Source organism: Python bivittatus, unplaced genomic scaffold (genome assembly GCF_059951505.1).
Source record: "Python bivittatus isolate LINGU-HERP-01145 unplaced genomic scaffold, Pbiv_v1 ctg000370_np1212, whole genome shotgun sequence".
Taxonomy (NCBI): Eukaryota; Metazoa; Chordata; class Lepidosauria; order Squamata; family Pythonidae; genus Python; species Python bivittatus.
The window spans coordinates 2,226,503-2,239,831 of NW_028277062.1; the positions used below are offsets into that span (position 1 = coordinate 2,226,503).

The 13,329-nt window shown below is 57.4% G+C and overlaps 1 protein-coding gene across 1 annotated transcript in view; it reads right to left on the reverse strand.

The window, feature by feature from the left end:
• Positions 1 to 13,329, reverse strand: part of DNAH2 (dynein axonemal heavy chain 2) — a 74,611-nt gene that overhangs the window by 17,344 nt on the left and 43,938 nt on the right. The window contains exons 33-51 of the mRNA XM_088142315.1: positions 12,793 to 12,903; positions 11,924 to 12,112; positions 11,088 to 11,191; positions 10,773 to 10,962; positions 10,497 to 10,677; positions 10,252 to 10,379; positions 10,019 to 10,171; positions 9,631 to 9,756; positions 9,209 to 9,427; positions 8,475 to 8,592; positions 6,507 to 6,643; positions 6,271 to 6,408; positions 5,706 to 5,864; positions 4,851 to 5,003; positions 4,665 to 4,756; positions 3,442 to 3,640; positions 3,054 to 3,278; positions 2,417 to 2,521; positions 772 to 960 (exon numbers count right to left, since the gene is read on the reverse strand). Of these exons, the coding sequence (XP_087998441.1) occupies positions 772 to 960; positions 2,417 to 2,521; positions 3,054 to 3,278; positions 3,442 to 3,640; positions 4,665 to 4,756; positions 4,851 to 5,003; positions 5,706 to 5,864; positions 6,271 to 6,408; positions 6,507 to 6,643; positions 8,475 to 8,592; positions 9,209 to 9,427; positions 9,631 to 9,756; positions 10,019 to 10,171; positions 10,252 to 10,379; positions 10,497 to 10,677; positions 10,773 to 10,962; positions 11,088 to 11,191; positions 11,924 to 12,112; positions 12,793 to 12,903 (2,916 nt within the window). The remainder of the gene's footprint in view (positions 1 to 771; positions 961 to 2,416; positions 2,522 to 3,053; positions 3,279 to 3,441; positions 3,641 to 4,664; positions 4,757 to 4,850; positions 5,004 to 5,705; positions 5,865 to 6,270; positions 6,409 to 6,506; positions 6,644 to 8,474; positions 8,593 to 9,208; positions 9,428 to 9,630; positions 9,757 to 10,018; positions 10,172 to 10,251; positions 10,380 to 10,496; positions 10,678 to 10,772; positions 10,963 to 11,087; positions 11,192 to 11,923; positions 12,113 to 12,792; positions 12,904 to 13,329) is intronic.

Here is a 13,329-nt window from a genome sequence, read left to right on the forward strand (position 1 = left end):
ACCATGACGTCGATAATCATCCAAATAAACAAACAAACAAACAAACTGGAGAAAGTCCTGGAGAAAGGGCCCTGATCCTCCTGCCCCTGCCCCCGACACACCCCGTGACCAGCGGAGAGGGGCGCAGGTTGGCAGCCACCGCCTGGCTCACGCGTGACTTCGCTTGCAAGCAGAGCTGCAGGGCTTAGACCTGGGACAAACATTCAGCAGTGTTTGATGTCTCCAAAGCTGTGGTGCCCATTTGATGTGCGCTCGGCATCTCTGGCTTGCCTGGAATCCTAATGCTCACAGCCTCTGGGCATCCACAGAGGAGCTGTACAGAAACATTAACCCTTGGACGCATCTGGCGGCTCGGAGCCCCGACTCTGGCGTCCTCACTTGCGATAAGAGAGCTGGGCGGGCCCTCCGTCGAGGGAGGACAGTCCTAAAGGCTGGCGATGCTTGGTCCCATCATGGCACCCTCCCGCCCAGTGGGGCAGCGGGGGAAGAAAACCACAGGACGAAGGTAGACAAACACAGCAACGGGAAAGAGAAAACCTTCCCTGATTCCAAGCTGTGGAGAGCTAAGGAGGACTGGCTTCCTTGCCCGAGGCAGAACCAGCCTGCAACTTGTGTGGGATCCACCCCCTCCTTGCGGCCGGCTGGCACGGCTCCGGTGAAGCAGCACCTGCTCCCCCCCGCCAAGGGACTCCCAAGAACAGAGTGGAAGCGGCACCACTTGGACCCCAGGCCTTCGTAGGCTGGGAAGGATCAAGGATGGCTTCCTTCTACCTTGGAAATGTCACGGAGGTTGAAGAGGTAGTGGATCTTGGCCGGGGTGGGCAAGAACCTCTGGACAACACTGTTGTAAAGCTCCACGGTTGCCTCTGTGATGATGTTCCCGATGGGCTTCACCCCCTCCTCAAAATTCTGCAACTTCTGGTTGATCATGGTTCCAAAGATGCGCCGGATTTGTGAATCCTGTCCAAACAGAGAAAATCACGAAGGGGGAAGAAGGCACGCAGGGGGCAGGACAGCACACTCCAGACTCCAGCCGGGTTGATCTCATGCACATTTAGGCCTCTTCCACCCAAGGAAGAGGGTGTATCATCTGCCAGCTAGATTCTTAGTCTTGTATGGCATGGCATGGATTGGCTATCACACACTCGTCTGCCTACCCCACAGGCTGGCACAGGGGCCCGTAAGTTATGCTAGGAGGCCCAGTGAAATAGCAGAAGCCCTGCAGGAGAACCTGGAACTGCATCACATTCCCAGATCAGAGCTGCCTTCTTCCCAGTATCACCCCTTCGTCCTCACGTCATGTTTATTTAACAGCTTCCTGTGCTGCCATTTTGATATCTTCCTCTCCAGGAGAGGAATAATAATCATGAGAATAATCATGTTTCGGTATAATGTGGATATTAATAAATGCATATGCCACTTCCTACAAAAATGCATCTTGAAGCGAATACCATCTAGTAACTTAGTCATTAATAAAGCCATATTAATTGGGGGGGGGGCACAGAGGGAAGGAAAGCAAAAGCAGAGGAACCATTAATCCAGCATTCGCACACAGAAGGACAAAGGACTTCAAGAGGCAGATACAACATGTAAAAGATGCTGTCAAATTATTTTCAGGGGGTTTCCTGCATTCCCCTGTGCTGGTACCACAGAGGAGGTCTACCTGCAAACAACTGGCCTAAGGTGTGAATTAAAGACTACGTTCAAAGGGCCCCACTGAAAACTTTTATCAACTCATGAACAAGAGATACGCTCCAAAGGGAGAAGCAGCAATGCTAAAGGATTCTAGCTATGGTATCTCACTATACTTCAGAGCAGTGTTTCTCAGCCTTGGCAACTTGAAGAGGTGTGGACTTCAACTCCCAGAATTCTGGGAGGCGAAGTCCACACCTCTTCAAGTTGCCGAATCTGAGAAACACTGCCCCAGAGCATTTTCTATAACAACAGGGCCGTGACCCCAAAGTTCTAGCTGGACATCATTCCAGCTCAACTGGAAGGTTCAGCTATGAGCAAGGGACGTGCAAATGGAGTCCCCCTTGTATGGAGCCCCAGGGATTTAGAGAGGAGGGGGTGTTATGGTGGGCTTCTGGCCTGGGGCCCCGGGGTCCCATTCCAGCAGTGCCAGCCCAAAGCTCTCCCCCCCCTTTCATTGCAGCACCAAGCCCCACCCTCACAGGTCTCCCCTCCATGGAAGAGAACGTGGCTTTACTTTTCCTTTGGGAGGCGCAGGGAGCCCAAGGCCCGTCAGACGAGCTGGGTGGGCTGCTTCTGTGGGAACTGGGGGCCACCCACCTTCCCCCAGGAGAGAGGGCCGGGAAAGGGCGGGTGGCGTCTCTCGTTAGCTATGATCGCCCGGTTAACCCCTGGCCCGGAGCCCTCCCGACTGGCCGCGCTCTGCGTGCCAGGGAGCCCTTACTGTGGGGAAGGTCATGTTGATGAGATTGAAACGGCTCTGCAGGCGGCTGGAGATCACGGTACGCCCTCCTCCGGGGGGCCCCATGGCTGCCATCAGGAACATGTCCTGGGGAAGACAGACCGTCTGCCTCGATCAAAACCAGGGGAGAAAAAAAGGACTCCCCCCCAGCCCTCCCTCTGGCTGCAAAGGGTTTAGCAGCCTCCACACTCAACCATTGAGAGGGACGGGGCAGAAGAGGAGGCAGGCAGCATACAAAGAGAAGAGCATAATCGCTGCCATGGCGCGTGCCACCCTGCCCCCAGGAGCCTCTGCCGCGCCTGCCCCCCCTGCTCTCCCTCCTCCTGAAATTCAGACACACAGCGGCCTCTTAGAGAGCGACGACAATTATTCTGGGCACAAATGTCTCTGCTTACCAGCTGCTGAGTTTTCAAACAAGCGAGGGTCTAACGAGACAATACATTCAGTGCGTGACTGCATTTAATGTGCACGGAGAGGTTTCTTTGAAAAATCAGCCCTGGCAGGCGGGCGGTGAGATCCAAGGAAGCACCGCAGGTGGAGGGGGGCGGGGGTTTCACCCTCCACTTCCTGATTCCCTGCAAGGAGCATCCCGAGCCCCTCCTGCCTCCACCTGCCTCACCTTGATGTACTTGATGGTCTGCTTGGCCCGGTCGTACCAAAAGCCGTAGTCCAGCCAGAGGCGGAGCAGCTCCAGTGGGGGCTGGGAACCAAATGTATCCTTGGCAGGCATGTTCAGGTCATCCATGAAGGTGATCATGCTCTTCCCGCCCATTGGCACGTAGACACCCTTGGTGCGCTTCTCTACGCGGCTCTCAATGATGCTCTGGACATTGTTGGAGGTGGTCTGCAGGGCGACAAGAGAAGGCTGCCCTCCAGGAGCCTCGGGCTGGGTGGGGGGATCCCTTGGGCAGACACAGAGAACTAGGACTGAGACGGTGTGCTTGGGTCCAGCAAGGCCTCCCCCTTGTCCCCCCGGGCACTGGTGGCTTCTCCCTGTGTGCTGTTACCTGTGCAGACATGTTGATCACCAAGACAGCCCACTTGATGCCGTCCAGGGCCTGCAGGACACCCTGTGCAATGGAGGTCTTGCCTGTCCCCACCATGCCTACCAGCAGCACCGGGTACTGGTTGGAAATCAGGGCGTTCACAATGTAGTTGTAGCGCATGGTATCCACGGTTGGGACAATAATCTTATAGAAGGGGATGCTGGGGAGAGAAGGGGAAGTTCCAGCTCAGGGTGGAGGGAAGAGGCATCGCTGACCCTTGGCTCTCCCAACCCAGGGCCCTCCAAAGCCTCCATGGGAAGATGCGCCATCCTTGCCCAAGCGCTGGTGTGGCCTTTTCAAAGGTAGCTGTCGCAGCTCTGCAGAAAACCCTTGTCTAAATGCATGAAGACATCCAACACAAGACACAATTTGTGCAGCTGTCATCCCCACTGGAGCCTGACAGCTTGGAAGGAAGCCATTGTTAATGAAGGCTTGTCCCTCCGCCCAGCACTTTGCACAGGCAGCCTGCCGCCCGTGGCAGCTCTGGGACCACGTTCCGGTAATTTCAGGCCACTAATCGGATTAGGGGCAAGGGAGGGAAATGGATCCGAACCGCTGGCTTGAACCACAAGCTCAGCTGTGTGATATGGTGGGAGTGAAGTTGGGTTGGGTGGAGCCAGGAAATTATAAGGGCCAAAGAAGTCAAGCAGGGGATGAGGGGGCAGCTCAGCAGTGGAGACTCCACCGCCAGGGACCCTGGTTGCAAGAGAAGAGGGTCCTCCATCGCTAGGACCCCGGTTACAAGAGAAGGAACCCTTACCAAACACACAAGGACCACTCTCCAGGGCAACCCTACCCAACTTTCTTTCACATGAGCACAGACCAGAGGCCTGTTGGATCAACCCAGGGATCTCTCTTGTCCAACAACCTGTTTTCTTCCACTGTGGGTGAGTGAGCTACCTTTGGAAGACTTCTTGACCAGAACCCCATTACCTCCTCCTCCTCCCTAGCCTGAACACCCGTAAAGCCATTCAGCGACTTCCGCCATGTCTTAGGGCAGGAATAACACTACGATTCCCGCCCTGCACAACATGAAAAACCAGTTCCATCTCCTGTCCATCAGAGCTTCTTGCCTTCAAACCACCCAAGAGAACCGATCCAGGTCTCAGGAACGGGGGCTTTTCTCCTTGAAGCCCTTTCTTCCCTGAAAGGCATCTTGACCAACATGCCAGATGGTTACTCACTTGGGGGGATATCTCCACATCTTAGGAAGGTTGTCTTCAAAGGCAGCCCACTGCTTCCGCTTGGGGTCAACATAATACTCATAGACTGTGTCCTGAGGGGAGCAAGGAAGAAGGTCGGCAGGTGAGTTGGATCTTCTCACCTACCAAACCCAGAAGACCCCTGAAAGGAAAGCAGATCCGAGTGACCTTGTTAGGAAAGGATCCCTCCATTTCCCGAAGAAAGTTGTCAATTTTCTTCCGGCCTTCCTCATCCACGGCTGCACACAGGGACCAGATCATGCTGAAGATGAAATACATTTCCACCAGCGTGCTGTAGTTCTCAATATCAGCAGGATTCAGCTGGAGGGAAAGAGTAGTTCTTAACTAAGCCTCCAAGCCCATCAGGAGGGATAGAGACAGGGTGCACTGATGGCCTTAGGGGACTTTTGGAGTTGTGGGGGGCTGGCCGTCCAGGCAGGAAATTCACTCCAGGACATTAGCTGGCAAATGCATGGTCTTCCTCACTGGGATTCCGGCTATTGGCTATGGGTCAACAGACCCACTCAGGGCCAAGACCTACTTTCGGGACACTGTAACTGGGCATCCCCAGAGAGATGTTGATTAAAAACATTTAATCCCAAAATGTCTCTTGTTCATTCTCAGGGTCCCTGGGCAGTGGAGCAGGAGGGCTCCACTCTCCACACTTTGGGCAGGACAAAGGCGATTCCTAGCCTGGTCTATCCAGAAAAAAGTGTTCTTGGTTACTCTCACCACAGGGCTACAGGCCATAGTAGGACACCCTTGGATTCAGAGAATCACTGAGTTGGAAGAGATCTTAGAGGTCATTGAGTAGAGCATCTTGGACAGCCTCCATTTAAGACCTCTAGTGAAGGAGAACCTGTCATGCCATTGGCAGACTCTGCCACCGGCTGACAACTCACAAAGTTCCTCCTACTGTCTGGTCTGAACCTTCTTCCTTGTAGCTTTAACTACAAGTTTCATATATCCAATATCTAGGGCAGCACGAGAAGGCCAGCTGGTGGTGCCTTGCCTGCCCCTTACCCCTTCCTCGGAAGAGGCCAAAGACATGAAGAGCTTGCAGAGGGCCACGATGCCACTGTATTCAGAGATAGGAACCAACTCTTGACAGTTCTCCTTCTTGAAGGTCAGGATCTTGTTGGTGAATTTGTCAAACATGCGCTGCAGGGTTTCTGTTTCAGCCTGGGAAGAAGCAAGTGCAGATTCAGTCTCTGCTTTCTCCCTGAAGCAGAGCCAGGAAATGTGATGCTACCTCCTGGTCTTGAAAACGCCACCTGCCAAGCCCCTCCTTCTACAGGGCTGTTTCTTCTTTAAGTTTCTCTCATCATTTTGAGGACTCTGATCAACCAACAGGTGTCCCTCAAAAGACCTCAAGGACTCCTTGCTTCCTCTCTAATCACCCCTCCACCATTACTGGTTCTGACCTCCCCCATACATACAGGGTACAGCCTCAGGAGGGCTGGCCCAATGGAAGTACAGCAGGCTGTGTGTGTGCATATGTCTGTAATGCCCACGGATGATCCCACAGCACTAGAGATGGCCTAGTGACTGGCATCACATTCCAAGCATGCTCCTGTCCCTCCATTACCTTGGGGCGCTTCTCAATCCAGGACAGGACATATGGCTTCCAACCCAGGTCACTGTAGTCTGTGTAGACCATCCCACATCGGGAGACGGTGGCAGGCGAGGCAACAGCGAGGTTCTCCACTTCAAACAACAGCGAAACCTGAAGAACAGTGCCAACGCCCATCAGGTCCCTCTTGCTGGGGTCCCAGCCTGGCTGCCTGAAAGGGGCGGGGGGAGAGAGCAGGACCTTTGGGCTACCTGCTCAGGCATGGCAATCCTCTCCCCATTGATCAGTGTCAGGACTTTGTTGTCATCCATGACCGAGTTCATGCTCTCAATCCACAGCGTGTCCACCGGTCCATCAAAGAGGATCCACTTTTCATCCGGTTTCTCATCTGGGCAAAAGAGGGGAAGCTCTGTCAGAGCACACGAGGAGCAGGAGAAGTCAGGGACCTGCACCACATTTACCCCTCTTGCCCTCCCTTTTGGTCTCTTGCATCAGGAAACGCTTTCGGACTCCCAGGAGTGCAGCAAAAGGACTTGCTTGTGAAAATCACTGGCCTCCTTCCTTTCCCCAAATGCAAACAGAGGCTCCCCTCTAGCACTGCCAGCCACGGACAAGACCTAAAGGAGCTGAACCACTCGCCCCAATGCGGGTCCTGCCATCCCATCGGCTGCTCAAGGAACCCAAGCCTAGACCCTCCTCACCCCAATGGACCCAGAAATTTTCAGAGAAGCAGGGGATTTCTCCCAGAAGCACCTTAGAGTGGTTGACTGAGAGGCTCAGGCAGAGAGAGCTGCCAGCTCACTCAGAAAGGAGAGGTGATTGACTGGCAGCAGCAGCTCGTCCCTGGCACAGAAGAAGCAGCAGGCAAATACCTGGGCAGGCCTGGTGCACAATGGAAGCCAAAATGCCATCGCACCCCTTGCTAGTGGTGAGGACATGCCTCCCAAACAGCTCCCCAAGGCTTGTGGATTTGGGGCTGAGGGGAAACCTTGCAGGGAGGCGAGATTGGGGAGAGTGGAGGGGGTGAGATGATTGGGAGAGCCCAGGGCCCACGCCCACTGCCAGCTGACCCGAGCCAGACTGCGACCCGTCAGAAGGCCAGCGGTCACCATTCTGCATGTGGCCAGTCACTTCCCCTCGCCACAAAGGGCAGAGCCCTTGGCAGGTTTCTCGCAGGAGGAGCTGTGTCGTTGAGTAGGAAGGAAGGAAGGAGCTGTGTGTAAAGCAGCAGCAGCAGCAGCAGCAGCAGCAGCAGCAGCAGCAGCAGCAGCAGCAGCAGCAAATGCCCAGGTGAGAATCCAGAAGCCACCCAGTTCACTTCACATGGGAGCCGCCAGCCATTAATTGTGGTTTAATATGCAAATGGTGCAGTTGCAAGCAGATTAGGAAAATGCCTGACAACCAGCGCCAGTTGCCCTGATCTGCACCGGCCTGGATCCAGCTTCCCTGCTTGGGCCCTCACCCCAAACCACCCGGGACTCAGCAAGAGCAGAAGTGATGAAGCCTGGAGCTGGCTCTGCCCCACAAACCTCGTGCCTTGTGCCACTGGGCCCCTGACCTTCTTTTTCACACCGGCTGCGGTCTGAGGAAGCCCCCTTCTCCCCCTCTTTCCTAGAACAGCCACATTCCCACCCCACTGGCTCCAAAAGACCTTCCCACCCAGAGATCCTCTGCCAACAGAGCGAAATCACCCCTGGCTGAAGGACCTGGTGCCCGGCAGTAGACACAGCATCTACATCCAGACCCTAATGGCTTCACAAGTAGCCGCAGGGGGGCCACGCCCTTGAGACCCTTGGCCCAGTGGCTCCATGGCTTGACATCTCCTTCTCCAAGGGGAGAACACAGCCTTTGAGAGGTGAGAGGTAAGTGGGCAGAAGTCTGGCCGGCCAGCCTGGAGTGAAGAGAGGAATCTTTGCTCTCATGGAGAAGGCAAGCGTGGCTGCAGGGCTGAGCAGGGATCCCAGGCGTTCAGAGGCTCCACCTGAGGCCAGGCTGAGGGTCCACCCCGCTGCCCTTTCCTGGGCTTCCCCCTGTCCTGCGCCCCTCCCGAGCTCCTCACGGAGTGGGGGGAGAGGGGCCAAGCGGTCCTCTCCGGGCTCTCTCTTCCGATGAGCCAGGGTGCCTTGCACCACACGGGACTCAGGGAGAAATGCACCCGCAGCAAAGAGCAGGGCTGATGGGAGGGCCGCCAGTGTGGCCAGGCCAAGAGGCTGCTGTACCTGCGCAGGCTATTCGCATGACGCTGGACAGAATGCCATCCGTCCACTCGTTGGTGTTGAGGTCGTACTCTCCGTACAGCTCGCCCAGGGACACTGCCTTTGGGTTCAGGGGATACTCCTGGAAGCAGAGGAAGGCAGCGGAGGAGGAGGAGGAGGAGACAGAAGAAAGCCACCGTCAGAAGGAAGCAAGAGCCTCCTGGTTTCCCTGCAGCCAAGGCCAGACCACTGGGCAGGAGGAGGAACCAGATTGCCCCCCACCTTCCCCAAATATCAAGGGAGGCCAACAAGCTTTCCTTGACTCACTGTAAGGGAATAGTCGAACCCACAGATGCTGCTTGCCAAACAGGGAAGAGAAAAGCTTTGGAAGAGGAGAGAGCTGAGGTGTGAGGTAGGAGGTAGGAAGGAGGGAGGGAGGGAGGGAGGGAGGGAAGGAAGGAAGGAAGGAAGGAAGGAAGGAAGGAAGGAAGGAAGGAAGGGAGGGAGGGAGGGAGGGAGGGAGGGAGGGAGGGAGGGAGGGAGGGAGGCAGGCAGGCAGGCAGGCAGGCAGGCAGGCAGGCAGGCAGGCAGGCAGGCAGGCAGGCAGGCAGGCAGGCAGGGAAGATGGGAGGAGATGGGAATGAGAGGGAGGGAAGCCAGGCAAGCAGGCACTGGCTCTTTGCCTTTCTGTTGCCCGCCCTCCCCAACCCCAACCCCAACCCCAACCCCAACCCCAGGGAACTGCCACAGCCACAGACCCGGACCAAGTTGAAAGACGTCTCCCCGCTCTTGTGCAGGCTGCAGAGAGTGGCCTGCAGGGCCCGCCAGGTGACGGTCTTGCCGCTGCCGGTGTTGCCCACGATCATGGAGGAGTGGCGGGAGTTCTTCGTCTCATAGAGCTGGATCACCTTCATCATGGTGAAGGGAATGACCTGCAGTCCCATCTCCCTCAACTCCCCCTCCAGCACTTCCTTGAGCTGTCGGTGAAGGAAGGAAGGGAGGAAGGGCGATCCTGAGACTGAGGGCACTTCACATCCCTCCGGAAGGGACACTGCTGCCCCGGGGGGCGATCTGGAAAGCTCCCCCACCCCTCCCTGGACCACAGCATCTCAGCCATTTCCCAAGAAGAGGAGGCAAGGCCCAGTTCCTGCAGCCTGGCCGGGCAGGCAGAGGAGCTGACCTTCCCGTAGTCAATGATGGGGCACTCGATGCCCGGGAAGAGGTCCTGGATGATGGCGTTGAAGAGCGGGACGTCACCGGATGTCAGCTTGGCTATGTTCATGTCCTTCATGGCCATGAGGAGGATCTGAAACCAGGGAGGGAAGAGGCTGTCTGCCACCCCGGAAGCCCCCGCAAAGGAGGTCCCGCCTCTTGGAGAGGAGCTGCTGCCGAGAGCAGAAGCTGTCTCCTAAGGAGCTCGGGGGACCTTCTCTCCACGAGCTCACTCGCCCACTCGTGCCCGTCAGCCCCCTCCCACAGCAGAGGCAGAGACCCAGCAGCACCTCAGAGAGCTCCAGCCACAAGGCCCCTCGGTCCCCCCCACCCCGCAGCAGCCCCACTCGCCCCACCTCTTCATCAGAAAGATCAGGCCGCATCCGGCGCTTCTTCCCAGCGTAGCGGAGCAGAGAGGTGAGGGCCCGGAGGCCAAAGTCATAGTGGTCCTGCTTGGAGAGCTGTTGCACGGCCAGGGAGTAAAGAGTGTAGACCTTCTTGGCCAGGACCTGGGAAGGAGACGAGAGGTGGGGGGAACGCCTCACCAGGGTTTGCGGGGTTCCCGCAGGGCCCAACGACCGGCTGATACCTTGCAGTTGTTGAAGCCTTCTCCGAAGAGGATGATTTCGGCAATGAGGGTGGAGTCTGGCACGACCATGGAGATGGGGCGGAACATGGACTTGAGGTTGTCAGGCAGCTCTGTGCGCCCTGCGTACCCTGCCGAAACACCCCACGGACAAGGACTTCAGCGGGAGGCAGAGGTGCAGCCCCGAGGAGGTTCTCTGCACCCCCACCCCCTGCAAAGCCTCAGGGGCCAATCTTGCTGGGCCCCACCTGGGTTCATGGTGATGAAGATGCCACAAGACCACACCAGGTTGATCTCGTGGCCTTCAAAGGTGAAGCGCGTCATGTTGGCAGCCAAGGCGGAGAGGATGGAGAGAATCTGCTGGGCCACCACCGAGAGCACCTCAATGTTGATGCGGTTGAATTCGTCAAAGCACCCCCAGGCTCCCGTCTGCAGGGGTGAAGCAGCGGGGGTGAGTCGGGGGACCCCGCAGAGCTCAACAGAGGGAGGGCCTGACCTCCCCTTCCCAGCTGTGCCTCACTTGCCTGGGCGAGGCCGGAGTACATGCGCCCCATGGATTTATAATCCAGGCCCTCTGAGCAGTTCACCACGATCACATACATGCCCAGCGCCTTGCCCAGGTCCTTCACGGTCTCGGTCTTGCCAGTGCCTGCAGGGCCTTTCGGGGACCCTCCTCGGTGGAGGTGGAGGGCTGTGGTCAGTGTCATGTAGCACCTGAGGCAGCAAGACCTCAAGGGGTCAGCCAGCCAGGCGACTTGCCTTCCACAGCCCCACGCCCTCACGTCCACCCCCTTCACGGGGCCAGCAAGCCCACCCCGCTCCCCTCTCCTGCAGGGTACCTGTCAGTCAGGGGTGTGATCACCAGCCGCCCAGAGTTTCCCAGATACTCATAGCCGTAAGCAAACTGGGTGTTTGTCTGCCGGATGACACAATCGTCCAGGTCCTGAAAAGAAGGCTTCCGTTGGAGCAGGGGGGTGGGGGGTGGGGGGTGGGGGGAGAGATTCACCCCCAAGCCACAAGGGCGACGGGCCCCTTCTGACCGCGGGGCCACCAAGGGCAACGTCTGACTGGCGACGCTACAGTGAATTGGGGCTGGAGTTCATAAAGGACTGAGCCAAGGCTGTTTCGAAGATGAGCAAAACGTCACAGCTCACCTGAACTCCTACGACCCGCCTGCTTCCCTTCGCTCTGGCCTTGGGGCACGACCCTGCCCTGGCCAATGGTGGGGATCAACCAGAGCCTCGCACCCCTTTTGCTTGGCAGGGAGGGGCTGCCCAAGACCATCTGGGGGGCACAGATGGGGTGGCAACGGCCTCAGGGCCCCTCCTAGAGGTCCGAGGACACAAGATCCGGAGTGCGCAGGAAGTGCCCGTGCGCAGGAAGCAGGGACTGTGGGGGGCCTGCCTGCTGGCAGAGGTGAGAGCTAGTCGTTTGGGGCCTGGCTCACACCTCCCCCAGCCGCCCAGGCTCCTGCGGTCCCGCGCACGGACAGCAGGGGGAAGTGAAACGCAAGGATGGATGTGGGGACGGCAGTCCAGAGCGCAGCCCCTTCTCTCCAGCAGAGGGCAGCAGCAGGACCTCACCGCTGCCACAGGGTGCCTTACACGCATATGTGCGTGCACAGACACTCACGCACACTCCCCCCCATCTCTGAGCAACGCAGGAGGCTCCCCACCTTCTCCCAGTAGAGGCGAAGCTGGCTCAGCCATTCAAAGGAGGTCACATCCAGTAAGCTGCTCTTGTACAGCTTCTCAATGACATCCCGGGCATGGACTTCCACTGTCACCAGCGCCACAATCTTCAGGCGCATGATTTTTGTCAGGTTGCCACGGATGGCCTCCGAATACTTGTTGAGCATGGATACCTGCCCCCCCACCCCCAAAAAGAAAGCGGTTTGTCCTGATGGCCACGTGGAGCTTCCGTGTCCAGTTGCAGCCTATCTTGCAATTCTAGCCGCTGGATGGGTTGTATAGGAAAACAGGCTGGGCCCTGAGAGAATGTTACCCTACCCCACCCACTGGGGGCTTTGCCTAAGAGAAGGAAATGATAAATCCTGGAAAGGCTATAACCAGGCACTAGACCAGTGTTTCTCGACCTTGGCCACTTTAAGCTGTGTGGACTTCAACCAGCCTGGGGAATTCTGGGAGTTGAAGTCCACACAGCTTAAAGTGGCCAAGGTCGAGAAACACTGCACCAGATGCGGCAACTCCCAAACCAGGCCCTCTTGCCTGCACGCAGCATTCTCTAGGTGCCAGAAAGAGGAGCCTCTTCAAGACCCAGGCCCCACCAGCTTTCCCCACTAACCGCCAGCCCTCTCCACGGTGACACCCACAGCTCCCATCAGCCTTGGACAGGGAGGACAAACGTTGAGACGGGGACCATACTCTCCATCCTGGAGAGAAGCCGCCCTCGATTCCCCGGGGCAGAGGGACAAGAGGTCTGTCCGGGTCGGCCGGGTGCTCGGCGCCGCTATGGCCGGGGCGAAGGGGTAGGCTGCAGGAGGGGAGACTTGGGAACTTGCGCTGGGGCTGTCCCGGGTCTCACCTGCTTCTTCTTCATCACCTTCAGGTACTTCTTGTCCCCACGGTCCTTACAGGTGGCCAAACACTTGCTCACGTCTGCCGTCCACTGAATCTGGCTAGCGGTGATCACCATCTGCCGGAAGATGCTGGGGAAAATCAGCTCACGGCTGCTGGTTTGGAGGTGGGGGGGAAAGGGGAAGGAGCCCCATCTTCCTGTGCCACAGCTTGACCTGAGGCGCCGAGGGGGGCTGAAGGGAACAGCTGCTTTTCCCTCTGGATTTCTCTGCTCAAGGAAGGGAGGGAGCACCAACCTCTTCCCATTGACAGGGACTTGCAGGGAAGGTCTAGACAAAGGGGGGTCGCAGGAGCCCCCAGTTACAACAGAAACCAAGCTGACAGTGGGAGTGGGAGTGGGAGTGGGAGGGAGGGAGGAGGAGTAAACCCCATAAGCAGCCCTCCCTCCTTCACCTCCTCTTTTGGCTACCAAACGTGCCAGAGACCCCCAAGATCATCCTAGGAGCAGGACGGGCAGGTGTAAACATCTGGGTGGCAGCCCCAT